General features: G+C 39.2%; 1 protein-coding gene across 1 annotated transcript in view; it reads left to right on the forward strand.

The window, feature by feature from the left end:
• The window catches only part of LOC110074057 (amine oxidase [flavin-containing] A), a 50,729-nt gene that overhangs the window by 21,920 nt on the left and 10,024 nt on the right, over window positions 1-18,785 (forward strand). Inside the window, exons 4-9 of the mRNA XM_020783900.3 lie at window positions 8,706-8,810; window positions 10,114-10,205; window positions 11,240-11,381; window positions 15,055-15,204; window positions 15,830-15,989; window positions 16,537-16,633. Coding sequence (XP_020639559.3) covers window positions 8,706-8,810; window positions 10,114-10,205; window positions 11,240-11,381; window positions 15,055-15,204; window positions 15,830-15,989; window positions 16,537-16,633 — 746 coding nt within the window. The remainder of the gene's footprint in view (window positions 1-8,705; window positions 8,811-10,113; window positions 10,206-11,239; window positions 11,382-15,054; window positions 15,205-15,829; window positions 15,990-16,536; window positions 16,634-18,785) is intronic.

The following is an 18,785-nucleotide window of genomic DNA, read 5'->3' on the forward strand; positions in this document are numbered from 1 at the left end:
CTGGCACAGAGTCTAAGAAAATTAAGAATGGCTAGAATGGAATTGGAAGGAACTGCAGCAACTGATGCACTTTGTGATTGGTGAGGTAGAAGGGACAGCAGCCAGTTGTGGGCATTACTACAGGTATGAGGCAGAACTAGGGGCATTTGTTTATATCAGCATACAGATACACAGGGTCATACATTCAGAGATACATACAGGCAGGTAAGCATTCAACCAAGGCATGTTCTTCATTTGGTGTCTCAACTGAGGAGCAGAAAAATAGTTTCAGCCCAATTAGAAATGTTCCTACCTGCTCCTGTATTCCTCTTCACCCTCCCTTTCCCACACCCACTTGCACAGAGTGTAGGACCAGAGGTTCTGTAGGAGAGGAACAAGGGAGGGGCCCTAACCCTAGTCTTCTTTGAGGAGTCAGACTGGAACGGACTGGCAGAAGGTTAGGATTAGGGCTCCAGCCATGACCTGGGACACTGCCCTAGATGCAATAATGGACCAACCTTCACTGGCCAAAGGAGATTTCAGCCAAGTGCTTAATTTAAGCCAGTCATGACTGACAGGCCAGAAAGTGTGATCTCTAGCCAAATTTCAGCCGTAGAAGCACTGTTTTATTAAAAAGTAGAAAGGTGAATATTTATTTATTTATTTATTTATTTATTTATTTATTTATTTATTTATTTATTTATTTATTTATTTGATTTTTACCCCGCCCCTCTAGACCATGTCTACTCTGGGCGGCTACAGGTGTGAATACTGAGGGCCTTCTCTTTACTTGTCACTTCAGTGTTTCTCAGTTAGGTAGCATCTTGCTCTCAAAAATTTTAAAACTAAGATTGAAATTCTCTGTATCCTTCACTGTGAGTTCTTTGAAAAACAGTGGAGCTTTCTTCTGAATAAATATGTATGGGATTGTTGTAGTAGGTTTTTCGGGCTGTTTGGTCGTGTTCTGAAGGTTGTTCTTCCTAACTTTTTGTCAGTCTCTGTGGTCGGTATCTTCAGAGGACAGGAGTCAGAACTCTGTCTGTGCTCTGGTGCAGCTTTGTGGGATAGTTGAGTATTTATAACTGTGGGATCTGCTTTTGTCCTTTTCAGGAGATTGGGTGATTATGTGTTCAGCACGTTTTTTGTTGTGGGTGTATTGTTGTGATAAGGGGGAGAGATGATCTGTCACTGTGATTGAAGGGTGTTGTTAGCTGGTCTTTTGTATGCAGTGACCACTGGTCCTTGTGGCTGGGTAGAGTTCGTTGACTTTTTGCACACTGTATTTTTCATTGCTGGGAGGCAGGCTTTCTTGAGTTTTAGACTTCCTTATTTTTTGTTGAAGCTCTGGTGGTGTTTGTGGATTTCAGTGGCTTCCCTGTGCAGTCTGACATAATGATTGCTGGTGTTGTCCAGTACTTCTGTGTATAGGATTGTTTTGTAAATCTCCTTTCAGGCCTTGTTGGCTCGGACTCATAGATAAAGCTAAGCATGTTGAAAACTTTGTGACATTTCAGAAAATTAAAAAAGAGGTTTCAAAATGAACAATAATGGACGTCTTAGCCAAAAATATATGTCAAAAGAAATAATTGTTACCATGTTGGCTTGGCTTACATGTTCATTCCCCTCCAAAGCTTGAGGCTATAATTCTAAACTAGCTGTCACTGGTTTAAAAAGAAGTATTTAGTTAAGTTTCTTCATATGTATACAAATCACCTAGAAGTACAATATCTTTTTTACTGTTGAGGAGAAATAGCTGCCCTGAATTATGATTACTTTTCTTGTGCTTATATGGATATATGTTACTCCTTTTCCAAAAGGTAATTTTAAGCCAGCAGTGTATTGTGGGATATATCAAATTTGGTTGTAATAATTGAATAAAGAATGCTTCTATATAAATAGCTGTTCTGTCTTGCCCCCTGTAATGGTTTTTGGTGGTGAAATAAAACACAAAACAATTTCAAGGGGCAAATGACTATATTTGGGCCCTCTGTAAAATTGTGTGAAGGAGAGCTATAAAATAAAGCAATGTGTCTGGAAGTATCCAAGTTTTCTCATGTTTCTGTTAATACTTTTGCTTCATCCAGTTGGATTAATAGCTTTAAAAAACTAAACAGAATGACTTTGAGTTAAAACCTTCCCTTATGAAGCCAAGTATAGGTGATACCCTAATCTGCATACTGAAAAAAATTAAACCAATATCTAGCTTTCAACCCAAATCAGTCTTCATCAGGCTGTGCACCAATGTATTTTTGGTAGCTATTGGTTGAATTTTCTCACACCTCAAACAAAGAAGTGCAATTACTCAGAATTTCCCTCTTCCATTGTCTTCTTTTGAAACACAAAGTTCCTATTTGGCCAAGTTAAAAAAAAGTTACACAGAAATGTGGCAAGCCCCCATCAGAGAACTGGGAATAAAATTTAGTGTACCCACTAGGTGAAACCAACTGAAGCCAAATTAAAGCCAAGTTAATAGTATTACCTAGTGCTTGGATTCAGATGTTTTCTTGAGTTTCCAGTCCTGTTTGGTTGATGCTAAGTATCCATGTTGTCTTCTAGATGATTCTCTGGGTGGCTGTTCAAAAAGAAACAAAGCTGGTTCACAGCCTGATGAAAACTACTTAGGTCAAAAGCTAGATATTGGTTTAAATTTCTTTTTAGTGGTCCAGTTAAAGTATTGCCTGTCCTTGCCTTTGTTTTGTGCAGGGACCACAGGTTGTTTGTTTTTTCTGTACTACGTAGTTCCTTGTAACTCTGAACACTAACATAGAAACATCGGTTTCAGTGAGATGTGACCCATCAAATATCATTGCCTAGAATCCTATTGCACGTTGTATAACAGCAGCTATGCAAGTAATAGAAGTCATCTTGCCAGCTATCTGTTGCATCCTCCAAAACCATCTAGTTCTGCAACGGGATATGCAACCAGATTCCTTTATTAGCAGCCAGCAAATTGCAAAAATGACACGGTTACATGTACCATACTGTATTTCTAAATGGAATTTTGGCCATTATGTAGCTTCCTTATTTATGTTACTAGCATGTTTGTTTAGCCACAGCACTATCTCAGCTGCTGCTACTGGCTTCTTTAAGCTGGCAGAGGTCCCAAGTTGTTCTTCCTTTCCCGGAAAATAAACAGAACATAATTTTACTTGGTGAAACCCTAGCCTCTCTCACTTGACCCTGCCTCAACTTATACATATCAGCTCTTTTCTGTAGGAAAATTTAACAACAACAACAAAAATAACAACAAAAAAAGTCTCTAAGTAATTGGTTGTGTTTGCTTGGATGCTTGAATATCTTTTGCCTTGGCTTTTTGTGTCAATCTGGCCAGATAGCTCAGTGAGTTAGGTATCTGGCTGCAGAGCCAGAGTTTAGGAGTTCAGTTCCCTGCTGTGCATCCCAGAAGAGCCAGTCTTTGTGGCCTTGGGCAAGCTGCAGAGTGCCAGGGTGCCCCCAGAAGAAGGGAAGGGTAAGCCACTTCTGAGTACTGCTTATTTAGATACCCTGAAAAGCACAAGTTAGAACTGATTTGATGGCACACAATTATTAGCTGGCCGGGTAACTCAAGAGTTTAGCTATCTGGCTGTCATGTTGGGAGCTGGATTACCCGCTCCTTCCCAGGGAAAGAGCAGGCCTGTGTAATCTGGGCAAGCTGCATAGTCCCAAGGGCCTCTGGAAGAAGGGAATGTAAACCACTCACTGCCTTAAAAACTCTGGAAAGGGTCACCATAAGTCAGAATCAACTATATAGCACACTGCTCTTCTTCTTCTTCTTCTTCTTCTTCTTCTTCTTCTTCTTCTTCTTCTTCTTCTTCTTCTTCTTCTCATCATCATCATCATCATCATCATCATCATCATCATCATCTATGCCAAAGACCAAATTGATGCATTCTTGCAAAAAAAAAAAAAAAAAAGAGCTGTGAAAACAGCTGAAGAGGAAATTAACATTGAAGGAATTTTTTCCCTGCACTGCTGAAAGTCAGAAAATAAAGTTCCTGATAATGATTAACCTTTAAATCTATGGCAGCTGAAGGATGAACATGCATTTTATTACTTTTTTCTGGTACCATGGAATGAATGTGTGGAGCTCTTGATGTGTCTGTCCATGTTTCATCTGTTTAAACTAAGAGTTTTGCCCTGCTTGCCACAGCTATCACAATGCTCTGACTGGCTAATACTGAACAACATTAAAAATATAAGCAAATAATGATAAAGCACACAGTTAATTTCAGGAAATGAAAGTAACACACTGCTCAGCTTTAAAACAGCACAAAAAGAGCTCATGGAGTCAAATAAAAAGGAACCCAGAGCAACAACAAAGTTAAAAGCTTATGGGGAAAGACAAGTTTTTTTCTAAATGTTGGAAAGTTGTGAACAGAATAGGAAGGCAAGCTGCTTTTCAATGGCTGCTGGAAAGGTTGCAAATACTTTGCTCTAGGATTCATTCTAAACTGAGGAGCTACAGAGCATGAATGCATATGAGAGCACATACAAAGAAGCATGCAAATTCTTGCTGGACTTTGCCTGCTGTAGCCGCCTACAAACTTTGCATGGTGTTTGACAGGCATATTTGTTTTTGTTTATTTATTTAAAACATTTCTACCCCACCTTTGTCTTTAAGGACCCAAGGTGGCATACATCGTTAAAGACAATATTTAAAGCAAAAAAAAAAAATTAAGTGTACAAATACTAAAAAGCATCAAAGAAATGCCACAGTAAAAGACAGTAAACAGAAGCAACATTAAAACACATTCAAAATAGTAAGGGAGAACAATCTATTTAAATAAAAGGCCCACTCAGGCAGCCAGTCACTAAGGGAAAGCTTGCCTGTAGAGAAAGGTCTTTGCCTGCTTGCGGAAGGAAAGCAAAGATGGGGCCAGTCTGGCCTCCTATGGGAGGCAGTTCCAGAGTCTAGGAGCAGCAACAGAGTAGGACCTCTCCTGTGTCCCCATCAGAGGCACCTGTGAAAGTGGCAGGACCAAGAGAAAGTCCTCTCCTGATGATTTTAACACCTGAGCTGGCTCATAATGGGAGATACGGTCTTTGAGATAGCTTGGACCCAAGCCATTTTGCGCTGCATAGGTTAAAACCAGCACTTTGAATTGTTCCTGGATACAGATACAGATCAGCAGCCAGTGGGGCTGCCATAATAGGGTGATCTCTGTGACTGGCCCCAGTTAGCAATGTGGCTGCTGTATTTCTGCCAAAACAAGATCAGAAGCAGATTGTGGTACTTAATATCTAACATTAGACTTAAGCTGAAAAAGAACACTAGAAGAATCATCGTGCCAAAATATAATTTAAACAATATTCCTGATGAACTTTAGGGCCATATAAAGAACAGATTTTCATTACTAAACTCAGTTAACCATGAATCATAACTATGGATTAAAACCAAATACAGTGGACCCTTGACTTACAGACGGCTTGACTTACAGACTTTTTGAGTTACAGACTTCTCTGGCAGCAAAATTTAGGTTTGACTTGCAGCCTGAGAATTGACTTACAGACCAGAAAAAAACCAAAATGGAACAAAAACGGCCTGTTACGGGATTAATCGGTTTTCAATGCACTGTAGGTCAATGGAGACTTGACCTACAGACTTTTTGACTTGAGAACCGCCTTCCAATACGGATTAAGTTCTCAAGTCAAGACCCCACTGTATGTCATTGTAGGAGAATGCAAAAAGACAATTCCAGTAGTAAAAAGAAAAACCTAGATGGATAATGGAAGAAACATTGTAAAGGACAGGCAAGAAGCAAAAGTACTGTAAAAGATCACAGAAATAGGGCCCGAACCCTCAATGCAGTTTTTCAGCAATTCAGGCAAATATGCATTTCATCCCCATTTCTGTTCAATCTATATGCACAACATATCATACAGAAACCTGGACTAGACTCAGATGAAGAAGGAGTGAAAATTGGTGGAGGAAACCTAAATATGCAGATGACACCATCTTACTCACAGAAAGCAGCAGCGACATAAAACAATTTTTGATGAAAGTGAAAGAAGTTCCAAAGCAGCACTGCAGTTGAACATTAAGAAGACAAAAATCATGAGTACAGAAGAACTACACAACTTTAACATTGACAATGAAGAAATTGAAAGTGTTAAAGGTTTTGCATACTTTGGTTCAATCATTAATACAACTGGAGACTGCATCCAAGAAATCAGAAGAACACTGAGACTCAGAAGGGCAGCAAGGAAGGAATTAGAAAAGATAATCAAATGTAAGGATGTGTCACTGGAGACCAAGAGCAAGATGATTCTAAGGTCACCATGTATGAGTATGACAGCTGGAAAATGAAGAAAGTCTGCAGGGAAAAAATCAATTTATTTGAAATATGATGCTACAGGAGAGCTTTGGAGATACAATTGTGTCCTAGAGCAGAGGTCCTCAAACCCCGGTTCCCGGCCCAGTGTCAGTCCGTGGCCTGAGCCCGACCAGGCCGTGGAGAGAGACTTCCCCCGCACCCCCCCACGCACCCCCCAGCCTGTTTGCACCTGGATGCAAGCATGCACACACCCGCACGAGCACTGCGCCACCCTTCATGCATGTGCATGAGCAGAGGAGGTGCCCCACCTTCCCCAGCTGGTCTGTGGGGCTAAAAAAAAAGCAAATCAAATTTGAATTATCTCTGGAGGCAAAAAATGATGATACAGAGGCTTTTGTACTTTTGACACATCATGAGAAGGGAAGATTCACTGGTAAAAACAGCAATGCTGAGATTGGTTGGAGGCAGCAAGGAAAAGAAGAAGACCAAATATGAGGTGGATTGACTCCCTAAAGGAAGTTACAGGCTTTACAAGAGCTGAGCAGGGCTGTCGAGGACAGGACATTCCGGAGATGGCTCCTTCATAGAGTCACTGTAAGGCAGAAGTGACTTCACAGCACATAACAACAACAATCTGGTACTTTATACAGAAGACTTGGTTTACAAACCGTACAGTTCATTTACTGGCTGGTGATTATTCAGTTTGTAGTCTAAGATATAGGTAAAGTGCTTGGTTGGAGAATGTTGTTCTAAATGTGGCTAACAATTTGTTTTGATAAGCTTTGCTACAGATCTGCTTTTGTTTTTCCTTCCCCACTTCACTTATTACACTCACCTTCTAAACAGCATTTATTGTTTGTCTAGGGAAAAAAAGAGAAAACTGCATTTATTACAGGTAAAGGATATTAATCTAGTGAAATACTCTAAAGTGCAATGATGTGACTACAAAGTGCAGGCAGTGTGTCATGGGCAGAGAGTTCTTAATAAAACATTTTGAGTACCTCTGAGCATAGCGAGGACATTTTTCAGTACCACTGAAGAGCATCCTGAACTTTCATGCACCCACTAAAAATCCACACACATGATTAAAAGTGAAAATCCAAAGTTATCATGCAGAGAGAGGGATTCTTATGTCCCTTGAATCTGCATAGCTCTGCTTGTAAAATCTGAGTGGAAATTTCTTTAGATCCCTCCGCTCTCATTTTTCTGAGTGAAGGCTTTACTCTGACCCTCCCCAACACCTCTGTAAAGTCAGCTCCAGTTACCTCCCCCACACAGAAACCTTGCATTCTGTACCTGTCTGTACCTGTTCTGGCAATGTCCGGGTTTAGTGGCAGTTTCATGCACTAGCCTCCCCCACCATCCACTGCTGCTGCTGCCAGGATCCGTTTCCTGTCTCCTTCTGTCTGTGCCTCTAACTCTTCATTCGTCAAGTCCCAGCACCACCATGCCCTTCTTTCCAGCAGCAGCTCCTTTTCTGTTGGCAGCAGTGGCCTGAAGATGACCCCTTGCCTCTTTCTTGAGCTCCACAAAACCTGATCCCCTTTTTTACCACTCAGATCAGCATAACAGATATTATTCAAGATATGAGAGTTACAGGTTTTAGAAGAGGTAGCTGCTTTGGTCTGGGCAAGCATATCAGGTGAAAACAAAACAGAACAAAAATAAAAGAACAAATTAAAAAGACAAAAACATTTGGCACCTTAAAGACTGTTATATTTTAATGGGAGTGTCTGTGGATAAAATCCACTTCCTCAGACATAAAAGAGAGAGAGAAAACATGGCAAATATTTAGACAGGGCATCAAAATACAGAGACAGTAATTGGTTGGTTAGAAAGTTGCAAAGTCTGTGAGTCAAAGTGGGATGGTGGCCTTTGATATTTAGATCTATTCCGTTGAAGCTTTGTACTGTAAAAGAGTGTGAGAATCCCTGGCATAAAATAACAATAGGAGAACCTACATGATTGTTAACTATACTAAGGGCACAGGCTTTTTACTCCTGTTTGGTATTCAGTTCCTTTCTAGGAGGTTTTGTAGACAATGGTGGGTGCTAAACTAATTAGGGCCATGTTAATAGTAACCCTTACTGAGTTAAAAAAGTAGTAGAATAGCCTAATCAATTAAAAATAATTAATTTATTTCAACCTATGGTTTAATAGCAAATGAGAGGAAGAATATCTCCTGGAAATGGCATTTTTGGAATATTGTGGGCATGCTGTTTGAGGATTCTTGAGAATTATAATTCCCAAAACTAGAACTAGACTTATCCTCCAAATGCTTTTTGTGGGGGTGCATGTTATGTTGCTGATTACTTTTCAGATTTGTATATTGAACACAGCTATCATCACCACTATAACTGCACATAAATTTATTACTTATGGAGACTTACATAAATGCTAGAATTTAAAAAAATAATAATATTCATATACTTACATTTATTTCTGTTCTAGGGGAAATCCTATCCACTCTATGGTTTCTTTCCTTCAACATGGAATCCTTTTGTATACCTAGATTTTAACAATATTTGGAGAACAATGGATGAATTGGGAAAACAGGTATGGTGGAAACAGTGAAGGGATACCATGTACTTGTGTGAGCCATTGAATAGGTATTTGAGCACACAGCTACTACTAACATTCTCTCTAAGCTGTGTGGGTGTGTAGGCACACAGTGCTGCATTGGGTGTGCACAGCCAAGCAAGTGTTAATGCCCATTTGTTTCTGGTTGCTGCTGGGGGCAAATCTCCCATGCAGGACTCCAGAAAATTAGGGAGAATGTTGGCTATCACCATTACACCAAGCAGTACACCCAGTGTTCCTTCTAAGGGGTCTCTGTGTGTGTGCACAGAGCTTCATTGGCACAGCGGCAACTGTTGTTGATGCCTGTTTACTTCCGGGTTTGCGATGAAACCCCTTCCCCCACATGCAGCCAGGCACAGCTGGGATGAAAATTAGAGGGAATGTTGAATACATACCTAGCAATTGCTCAAAGCATAACTTGTTAAATAGTTGCATTTTGAAAAGAAAATAAGCAAAATAACTGTCCTGTTCACAGGGATATTGCAATTATACATCAGAGAAAGACAGTAAAACATACAGTATATCAGAATAAAGGAAAAAAAGATAGGGAAGTTCTATTGCATTAGAAAATATCCAGAAACATACTGTACTTATCTTCAAATAACAATTTCCCTGTTCTGGCTCTGTTCTACCTACTGAATTTTACTCCATGCTAGTTTGTTCCTCATAAATGAAGAAGTAGATATAAATTTAGAATTGCCTTAATAGCAAAACAAACAAACAAACAAACAAACAAAAAACACCACCACATGTAATTATGCCAGTGGAAGGGAAATAGCATAACATGCAGCAGCAAATTGTTCGTTAATGAGTGCTCTCCCTGGGACTCCTCACTGTGTACCCCTAGTGAGGAATCCTAGCAGGGACTCATTAATTGACAGTAATTTGCTGCTATGAATTATGCTATTTCCTTTCCCCTGGCATAACTATACAAGACAACTTGGGCCAATATGCTCTATTTTCAGGATCAGATTGTGAAGTGATGCTGTTGTTTGGATGTCACCTTGCTTTGAACCGGCTCAGGTTTGACCTTGCTCAGTAAACAAGAACAGTGGACTGACCATACAACCTCTTTTATGGTCGTTGTGGGTTTTTCAGGCTCTTTGGCCGTGTCCTGAAGGTCGTTCTTCCTAACGTTTCGCCAGTCTCTGTGGCCATCCCGCATCTTTCAGAGGACAGGAGTCAGAACATGGCCAAAGACCCCGAAAAACCCATAATAACCATTAGATCCTGGCCATGAAAGCCTTCACAATACAACCTCTTTTGTATTTCTCTCTAGATTCCTGCTGAAGCACCATGGGATGCACCATTTGCTGAAGAATTAGACAAAATGACCATGAAAGAGTTCATTAACAAACACTGCTGGACCAAGTAGGAGATTTTAACCCATATTGAAACCATTTTATTAATATTTATTTATCTATTTAGCTGCCTTGAGTTCTTTTTAAGGAGGAAGGCAGCATAAAATATTTTAAATAAATAAATAAATTCGTTTGTTTTTCTGTCTTGGCAAATAAAAGAGGGAATCAAAAAAATTACTTGATTAGAAGCCAATGATTGAAATGCTTGGGAAAACAACCAGGTCTTCGGTTGCTTCCTAAAACTCAGGAGGGATGGCGCCAACTGCACCTGTAGTGGGAGGGAGATCCAGAGAGAAGTGGCCACCACAGAGAAGGCACAGTTCCATGTAGCTGATTTCTGGGCCTCCCTCAGGGTGGGCACGTGGAGCCTTCCCAATATGAGAGATGTGGGTGGGGCGGATAGATGTCTTGAGGGAGAGGCGCTCAGCCAGGTAACAAGATCCTAAACCGTTAAGGGCATTGAAAGTTAACATGAGCTCCTTGAACTTGGCCCAGAAGCAAACAGGCAGCCAGTGTGACTGAGCCAAGATAGGAGTTATAAAGAGATGTTCCAAAGAGATGTTCCTGCTGCAGCTTCCAAATATTCTAGTTTCTTAGCTTTCCCATATCATATAATAAACCCTGAATAGTTCTGTAGCACTAGAGAATTAATGGGCATTCACCATCAAACTAAAGAAATGTTCAACCCACTCTTCCAAGAAGTAATTCCTTTGACAATTCTTCTGTAGAAAGAAATATACTTTGAAGCAGAGGTGGTCCTACTGTTGGGCAGGTGGGGCACCAACCACTTTCAGTGCGCCTCCCAACCAGCAGGTATGTGGGTTTAAGACATATTTAGGACATGTGAGGGCCTAGGTTGTAAACTGGGGGTAGTTGACCCTGATTAGGATGACTTACCAGACCCAGTGGGCATAACTGCTGCTGATTAGGATGACTTTGCCCTACCAGACCCAGTGGGCATAACTGCTGCATAACTGCATAATAGCTGTAGCAAAATAAACTGAATCTCTCTCTGTGCTGTGTCTCCTTCTCAATTATATACAGAGCTGCTAGAGATTTCACTACTCTCTTTGTTAATGTCAATGTCACTTCTGAGCTGCATGAAGTCTCTGCTCTTTGGTTCTTGTGGTATGTGAAACTGTGTGGAGGAACATACAGGATCTTTTCTGTGACCAATGGAGGGCAGGTACGTGGAATTTTGTGTCTTTCCTTTAAGAAAGTCTGTGGAATAAGTGTGGTGTGATATTATTAATTAATTAATTAATTAATTAGATTTATATCCCGCCCATTTAGACTACGTCTACTCTGGGCGGCTTACAATAGAAATATCATAAAAGAATTAAAAACAACAATTTAAATCAGTAATATTAGTATCATTCAAGATGGATTAAAATATAGACGAAAATTAAAATATAAAATTAAAAATCAAGTATTGACAGGAGGGAAGGCCTGCCTAAAGAGCCAGGTCTTAAGTTGGCTCTTAAAAAATTCTTCATGAATTTGAAATTCATGAAGAATTTAAAATACAGTGAAATTCCATTGCTTAGCACAGCAAGTCACACTACAGTAGGCCCCACACAGTTATGAATATTTGGAGTCAACTCCCCTGTAAGTTCCATTGATTCAAATGAGCCTATTTTAAGAGTATATTTTTTAATTAATGGAATTTACAGAGGAGTTGACTTATCAAATCCCCATGGATTCAATGGGCCTAGTCTCATGCAATTTAGTATGCTAACCAACAGGATTTCTGCCTGTGTGCAAAGTCTGTGTAATTTTGCAGTTTTTGAATAACAACATAGAAATGTTGGAATCACATTTAGAATCCTGCAGAGTTAAATTAATATTATTTTCCCTCTCCTCTATTCACCCCATAATGTCTTCAGTATAGTTTTTGCTGTGTCCATTATAATGATGCAATTTAGTTTCCATGGCTACTAGTTAGTTACTTAACTTAAGCTTGTTATACACATGTATCTCAAGTTGAATACACATGCATCTGAAGTACTATTTATTGGATATCATAATCCCCAAGGTCTTTGTGAAGGTCCTTTGACTGCAGAACATTATTTTTCTTTCTCCTTTTTTTTAAAAAAATAACCTTTCTAATGGAAGTCAGGAAGAAATAGATACCATTGCAGAAAATAAATTATAGAAAGCAACACTCTACTGATGCTATGGAATGCCATTAACGAATCACACTTTGGAAGCATTATGCTTTCATTTTAGTCTTTGTCCATGTCTCTACAGCCTGACGTTGTAGCAAAAGGTTTTATTGGATTAGTTGTAATTACAGTCAAATAAATAACCTTCAATGTTAGAAAAGCAATCTGCTTTCCTACAGATAGAATTCTGCCACTGGCCACACAGACTGGGGGACTCTATGATCTGTACTCTAAGCTAGTAACTTCCCAAGTTCAGATTGACATTCTGGTCCTCAGAAGCCAAGGGAACCAATGCCTCAGTCAGCAATGCAGAGGAAGACATGTGGCTTTGACATGACCCTCTCATTCAGGTGGAAGCTTCAGTCTTCTTTTATTCTTGAATATGAACTGAAGAATGTATTTTGAGGCTCTGGCAAGTCATGGCTTGACTGCAGTTTTAGTGAGCATGCCCTCCTCTTCAAGCAATGATTTTGATGGCAGCACTAAAAACTAGTTTTTAAAACAATTAGGCAAGAAACAGACATTAGAGATGGCCCATAGAGATGGCCAAAAGCATTTTAATGTTGCAGAAAGGTGATTGGGACAGCCTTTCCATGTTTGTGAAATCAAACTACAAAGGAGTCCCATGCTTAAATCTGGAGGACCTGTCATCAAAGAAAAGAAGCTAATCTGCATAGTCTTGAAAGTGAAAAGAGCTCAAATTGTGACTCTCAGATATGCACATTGGTCAGCAATTTCCATTTTCCAGTCACAGATCATCTCTAGTGTAGGTTTCTGGCCCTAGTTTATGTGATTTCCTAGCTAAAGAATAAAGAAAATGCAAAATTCATATTACTTGGGCATCCAAGAAAGTCACTTTTCCTGCTGTTTACATTTCTTTTGTTGTTAGTTTCAGTTTTGTCCCCCAATCTCTTCTTCCTCTTTGTTATGTCAATTACATTGTAAGCCTGCAGATTGTCTTGTTCTTTAATCATTGTACTTTAACGTTCTTTGCAAACAATTATATATATTTTAGGAAATTGCTGGTTGTATGTGATCATTGATAAAAGCACAGGCAATGATTAGGAATTTGGTAACCACAAAAAACCCATGTACATACATAGTTAGTTTTCCCAGATTTTATAAAACACAGTTACTGTGCTGTTTCTGCCGTGGAAAGAAAACTTCCTCTTGCAGGGGGAGAGATTAAAGTAAATCTCTGACCTGCTCTGCATTCTTTCATGAATGCACAAACCAATGAACATTTTCCTTGCCCATGAAAAATTCAGTAGAAATTTCAGTAATCATAGAATGATAGTGCAATGGAGTTGGAAGGGAGCTATAAGGCCATCAAGTCCAACCCCTTGCTCAATGCAGGAATCTGACTCACAGTGTACCTCAGTGATTCCTGAACTTTGGTAACCCATGTGTTCTTGGACTGAAATTCCCAGAAGCCATCACTACCAGCTCTGCTGGCCAGGGTTTCTGTAAATTTCAGTCCAAGAACACCTGGGTTACCCAAGGTTAGGAATCACTGGTATATCTGACAGATGGCTACTTTGCCTCCAGTTTTGGGAGTACTCATCACCTGCTGAGGTAAGTTGGTTCCATTTTTGTACTGCTGTAACAGTTGAGAGGTTTTTCCTGATATTCAACTGAATTCTGACTTCCTGTAGCTTGACCCCATTATTACATGCCCTGCATTCTGGAATGACTGAGAACAGATCCTGCTCCTCAGTATGACATCTTAAAAGTATTTGTTATTGTATCTCCCCTCAATCTTCTTTTATCAAGGCTAAACATGCCCAGTTCTTTCAGTCTTTCTTTACAGGTCTTGGTTTCCAGTCATCCTTTTTATTCCCATCTAAACATGTTCTAGTTTGTCTGCATCGTTCTTTAAGTGTGGGATCCAGAACTGGACACAATATTCATGATGAGGCCCAGCTAGTGCTAGATACCAGGGAACTAGTAGTGCATGTGATTTGGAGACTATCCTTCTGTTAATTAATGAAGCCTAACAGATTATTGACCCTTTTTTGCAGCCTTACTATACTGTTGGCTCATAATAAAAGTTCTTATTTGTTAAGCACCATCCTGATAGGAATAGATATTTCTCACTGTTTGTTTTTAATTTTTTCTAGCTGTCTTTTTTGACTTCAGTTTTTTCCCTTTATTCATTTTACAAATAAATCAAATATCTACAGAAATAACAATTCACCCAGAATAGTTAGGTAGTGCTAAACATTAGTGTCATTTATTCAGATCATTAGAAACAGTTTCTAAGCTGTAGGCAAAATGAAATCTGAGCACAAAAGATTCTTGCCTTCTTTTTTAAGCTTCAGAATACCAGAGGTATGTGTGTATGTGTATTTCTCCCCTTCAATAGAGGGTATACAAGGAGGAGGGGTGAATGGAAGGGAAAGCCCTGTACTGGTACAGATACCATTTCATGACTTTTTTGGTTTCTGTATAGGTTAGGTGTGAGTACAGGTGAAAAGTTGACAAGAGGAGGGAAAGGTTTAAAGCATAATCTCCTGTATGTGATGGTTCTGATCAAACTGGGACACTGAATGCATATGTGAGAGTGAAAAAATAGGTGATCCAAAACAACAAAGTATGTAGATGTTAGCCCTCAGGCTAAATATGGGCTCTGGTAGAACACTTGTGCATTGCTAAAGTTCACAATTATGTTGTTGTTGTTTCTTATGCTCCCAGGAGAGAAAATTTGTTGGGGGTTCTGGACAGATAACAGAAAAGATCATGGAGCGACTCAAAGGAAACGTTAAACTGGAGAGTCCTGTATTTTGCATTGATCAATCAGGTGATAACGTCGTTGTGGAGACACTGAACCATGAGATATATAAGGTAATTCAGTCAGAATAAAAATCATGTGTATTTATTAATAGAGGGCATATCTAGTAGACCTCTTAGCCCAGTGTAATTGGCCTGCCCTTGTATAGTCTTTGAAATTTATTTTCTCTGTACTTTGTTTCCTTTTGTCAGTATATCTCTGGTCAACTACTGCACGGCTCATTGCTTTTGTCTTGCACCAATGTGCCTGTCAAATTAATTGAATTGCTAAGTGTACATAGTTAGAAAGTTTGTATCCCGACCATGTATTGTTGTTGTTTAGTTGTTTAGTCATGTCCAACTCTTCAAAAAGCTCAGTCCCAGAATCTGAGCCATTAGCCACTATGAGAACTGCTCTGGAATTTGTATCCCAAAGGAGAGACACCTATGACCTCATCTTTGCTTGAGGACTGAGGGGCGCGGGTTTAAAGTTCTGAATCATTCTTATTTCCATCTGTATTTAACTTAATTGTACAGGACTTGAAAAAATCCTGAACTGCTGATATTTTATTCTATTTTAACATGAATTGTATTTTATATGGTCTGAGTCTTGTAAAAGAAATGGGTCCTGAAAAGTGAATTAAAATGTTTTAGATATATAATTAAAATGATATCTCAGATGTTTCCTTATATTTTGTAGTGCAAGTTTGTGATCTGTGCCATTCCGCCAATCCTAACCACAAAAATCCATTTCAAACCAGAACTGCCAACAAAAAGAAACCAGTTAATCCAGCGCCTTCCAATGGGCTCTGTTATTAAAACCATGATGTACTACAAAGAACCCTTTTGGAAAAGAATGGGTGAGTATGAATTAATTACAGCACAATTAAAGTTTCTGAACTAATTTGAGTCAAACTTTTCATTGCTCAAAACTTCTCCTGCAAAGGAGAATTGAAATGGGGCAAGCCTGGCAGAGTTCCCCAACCCTTTCCTCAATGGCAAAACCCAGAAGTAGTGATGAAACTGCCAGTTTGGGTTTGGTGGGTCACGTCCTCTTGCCCATGTGAGTATGCACAATCACCGAGCTTAATGTGTTTTCTTTGTTCAGCTCTTATTAAATCACAGCCTTAATGTTACACTGCCTCAATCGTTTTGAACTCCTAATGCAACCATTGTGCATGGCAGTGGGAAATGGCAATACATATCAATACGTTGCTTGGTGCAGACATTTTCATCATAAAAACCTGAAAAATAATAATGTGTGTTCCTTTAGATAGTTAGATAGGCTGAAATATACAGAATGCTTGGGAACTGGGAAGAATAGTGAAGGTATATGCATATGTATATCATTGAGATAATTGCATTCAGTATTTCTGATTATATTCCTGTTTTCTTTTTTCCTGCTAGGATACTGTGGAGCCATGTTGATTCTGGATGATGAGGCTCCAGTTTCAGTAACTTTAGATGATACGAAACCTGATGGGTCCATACCTGCTATTATGGGGTAATAATATATATATATTAAAATGTTAATTTGTAAAATCAGCTACATAAACAGATAGATCAGATTAGACTTGTAGAGTTATGGAACATATCCTAGGTCAGTTATTCTCAGCCAGTGGTACATATACCACCAGCAGGATGCAGATTAGTTGATAGTACAATGGGTAGAATATAAAGACACAAAAGACTGAGAGTCACCATCTTATGTAAAATGAAATAACACTACAGAGAAATATTTCTGCTATCCTACTAATTCTTTCCTGCCCCTAAATTTATTATACATGAAGTAATTATATGGCTTTATCCCACTTGGAAACACAAGGGAATTATGTAAGAATGCTGTTCGCGGACTTTAGCTCTGCTTTTAACACCATTATACCCCACAGATTAATAGACAAACTTAAAGATCTTGATTTTCCAGATTCTATCTGTCTGTGGATTTTGGATTTTTTAACAAATCGTCCACAAAGGGTTAAACTGAATGACTACATCTCTACTGACAAGATACTCAGCACTGGCACTCCACAAGGCTGTGTCCTTAGTCCACTACTGTTCTCCATTTATTCATCGGATTGCACCAATAACCATCCCAGTAATAGGATTATCAAATTTGCAGACGATACTACACTAGTAGGACTTATCTCTGGGGATGATGAGTCTGCGTATCGGGACGAGGTATTACAGCTATCCCGCTGGTGCAAAAAAACCAATCTTTTATTTAACATCCAAAAAACCAAGGAATTCATAGTGGACTATAGGAAAAAAAGAGCAGACATTCAGCCACTGTATATAGATGGAGTTTGTGTGGAACAGGTGGTTGAATGTAAGTTTCTTGGGACTATCATAACAAATGACCTGACTTGGAGTGCAAACACCGCTGTGTTAATCAGGAAGGCACAACAACGGTTGTATTTTCTAAGGATTCTTAGAAAGCAACAATTGACTGAGAGTTTGTTAATCACCTTCTATCGGAGTTCGATTGAGAGCATATTATCCTACTGTCTCTGTGTATGGTTCACGAGCTGCACAGTGGCAGAGAAAAAGGCAATTCAAAGGGTGATTAAGACGGCCCAAAACATCATTGGCTGTTCACTCCCCTCTTTGGAAGAATTGTATAAGAACAGATGTAAGAGGAAGATATCTAACATACTGAAAGACTCCTCTCATCCGGGATATCAGCTCTTTAAACTATTACCATCAGGAAGGAGATTCAGGGTATTGAAAGCAAGGACAAGCAGATTCAAGAACAGTTTTTACCCAAGTGCAGTATTGAGTTTAAATGTGGGCCATAGGTTTTTGGTGGATTTTAATTGCTGAGAGAAAACGGGGTATCTATATTTGGATGGTGAAAGTTGTGTATATTTTAACTTTTTTTTGTAGTGTTGTCCAGTTTTACCTTGGGGAAGAGCACCTCATTTCGTTGCACCCACTTGTGAGCGCAATGACAAATAAATTTCTTATGTCTTATGTCTTATGTCTTATGTAATTATCTGTTTACACGTGTTGCTGGACGTATAGGGCACACAATTACAGTGGACCCTTGACTTACAGACGGCTTGACTTACAGACTTTTTGAGTTACAGACTTCTCTGGCCGCAAAATTTAGGTTTGACTTGCAGCCTGAGAATTGACTTACAGACCAGAAAAAAACCAAAATGGAACAAAAACGGCCTGTTACGGGATTAATCGGTTTTCAATGCACTGTAGGTCAATGGAGACTTGACCTACAGACGTTTTGACTTGAGAACCGCCTTCCAATACGGATTAAGTTCTCAAGTCAAGACCCCACTGTACTAGGTACTACTTGGTTTCTTGAAGGGAGTTCTGCTGAATTGTTGTACTTACACTCCCAGCCCTACATAATCATCCTCACCCTTATAATGACTTACTGCCATAAACCCTGAAAGTTGTCCATATAAAACCTGCTTAAATGTACATTCATATACACCTAAACTGGTCCAGAATGGAGGCTTATGTCATTTATTCTATAGCAAGTGGTATGTAGACAGATATTGTGTTCAGATTTTCAAGGAAGAAGACATGTTAGCCTGTTTCAGCATAATAAAAGAAAGTTTCAAGGGTGCTTTCAGTTAAAAAATTGTATTTTAGCACCAGCTTTTGTGGAGTACAGATCATTTTATGAGATACTAATC

The sequence above is a fragment of the Pogona vitticeps genome, chromosome 3, assembly GCF_051106095.1.
Source record: "Pogona vitticeps strain Pit_001003342236 chromosome 3, PviZW2.1, whole genome shotgun sequence".
NCBI lineage: Eukaryota > Metazoa > Chordata > Lepidosauria > Squamata > Agamidae > Pogona > Pogona vitticeps.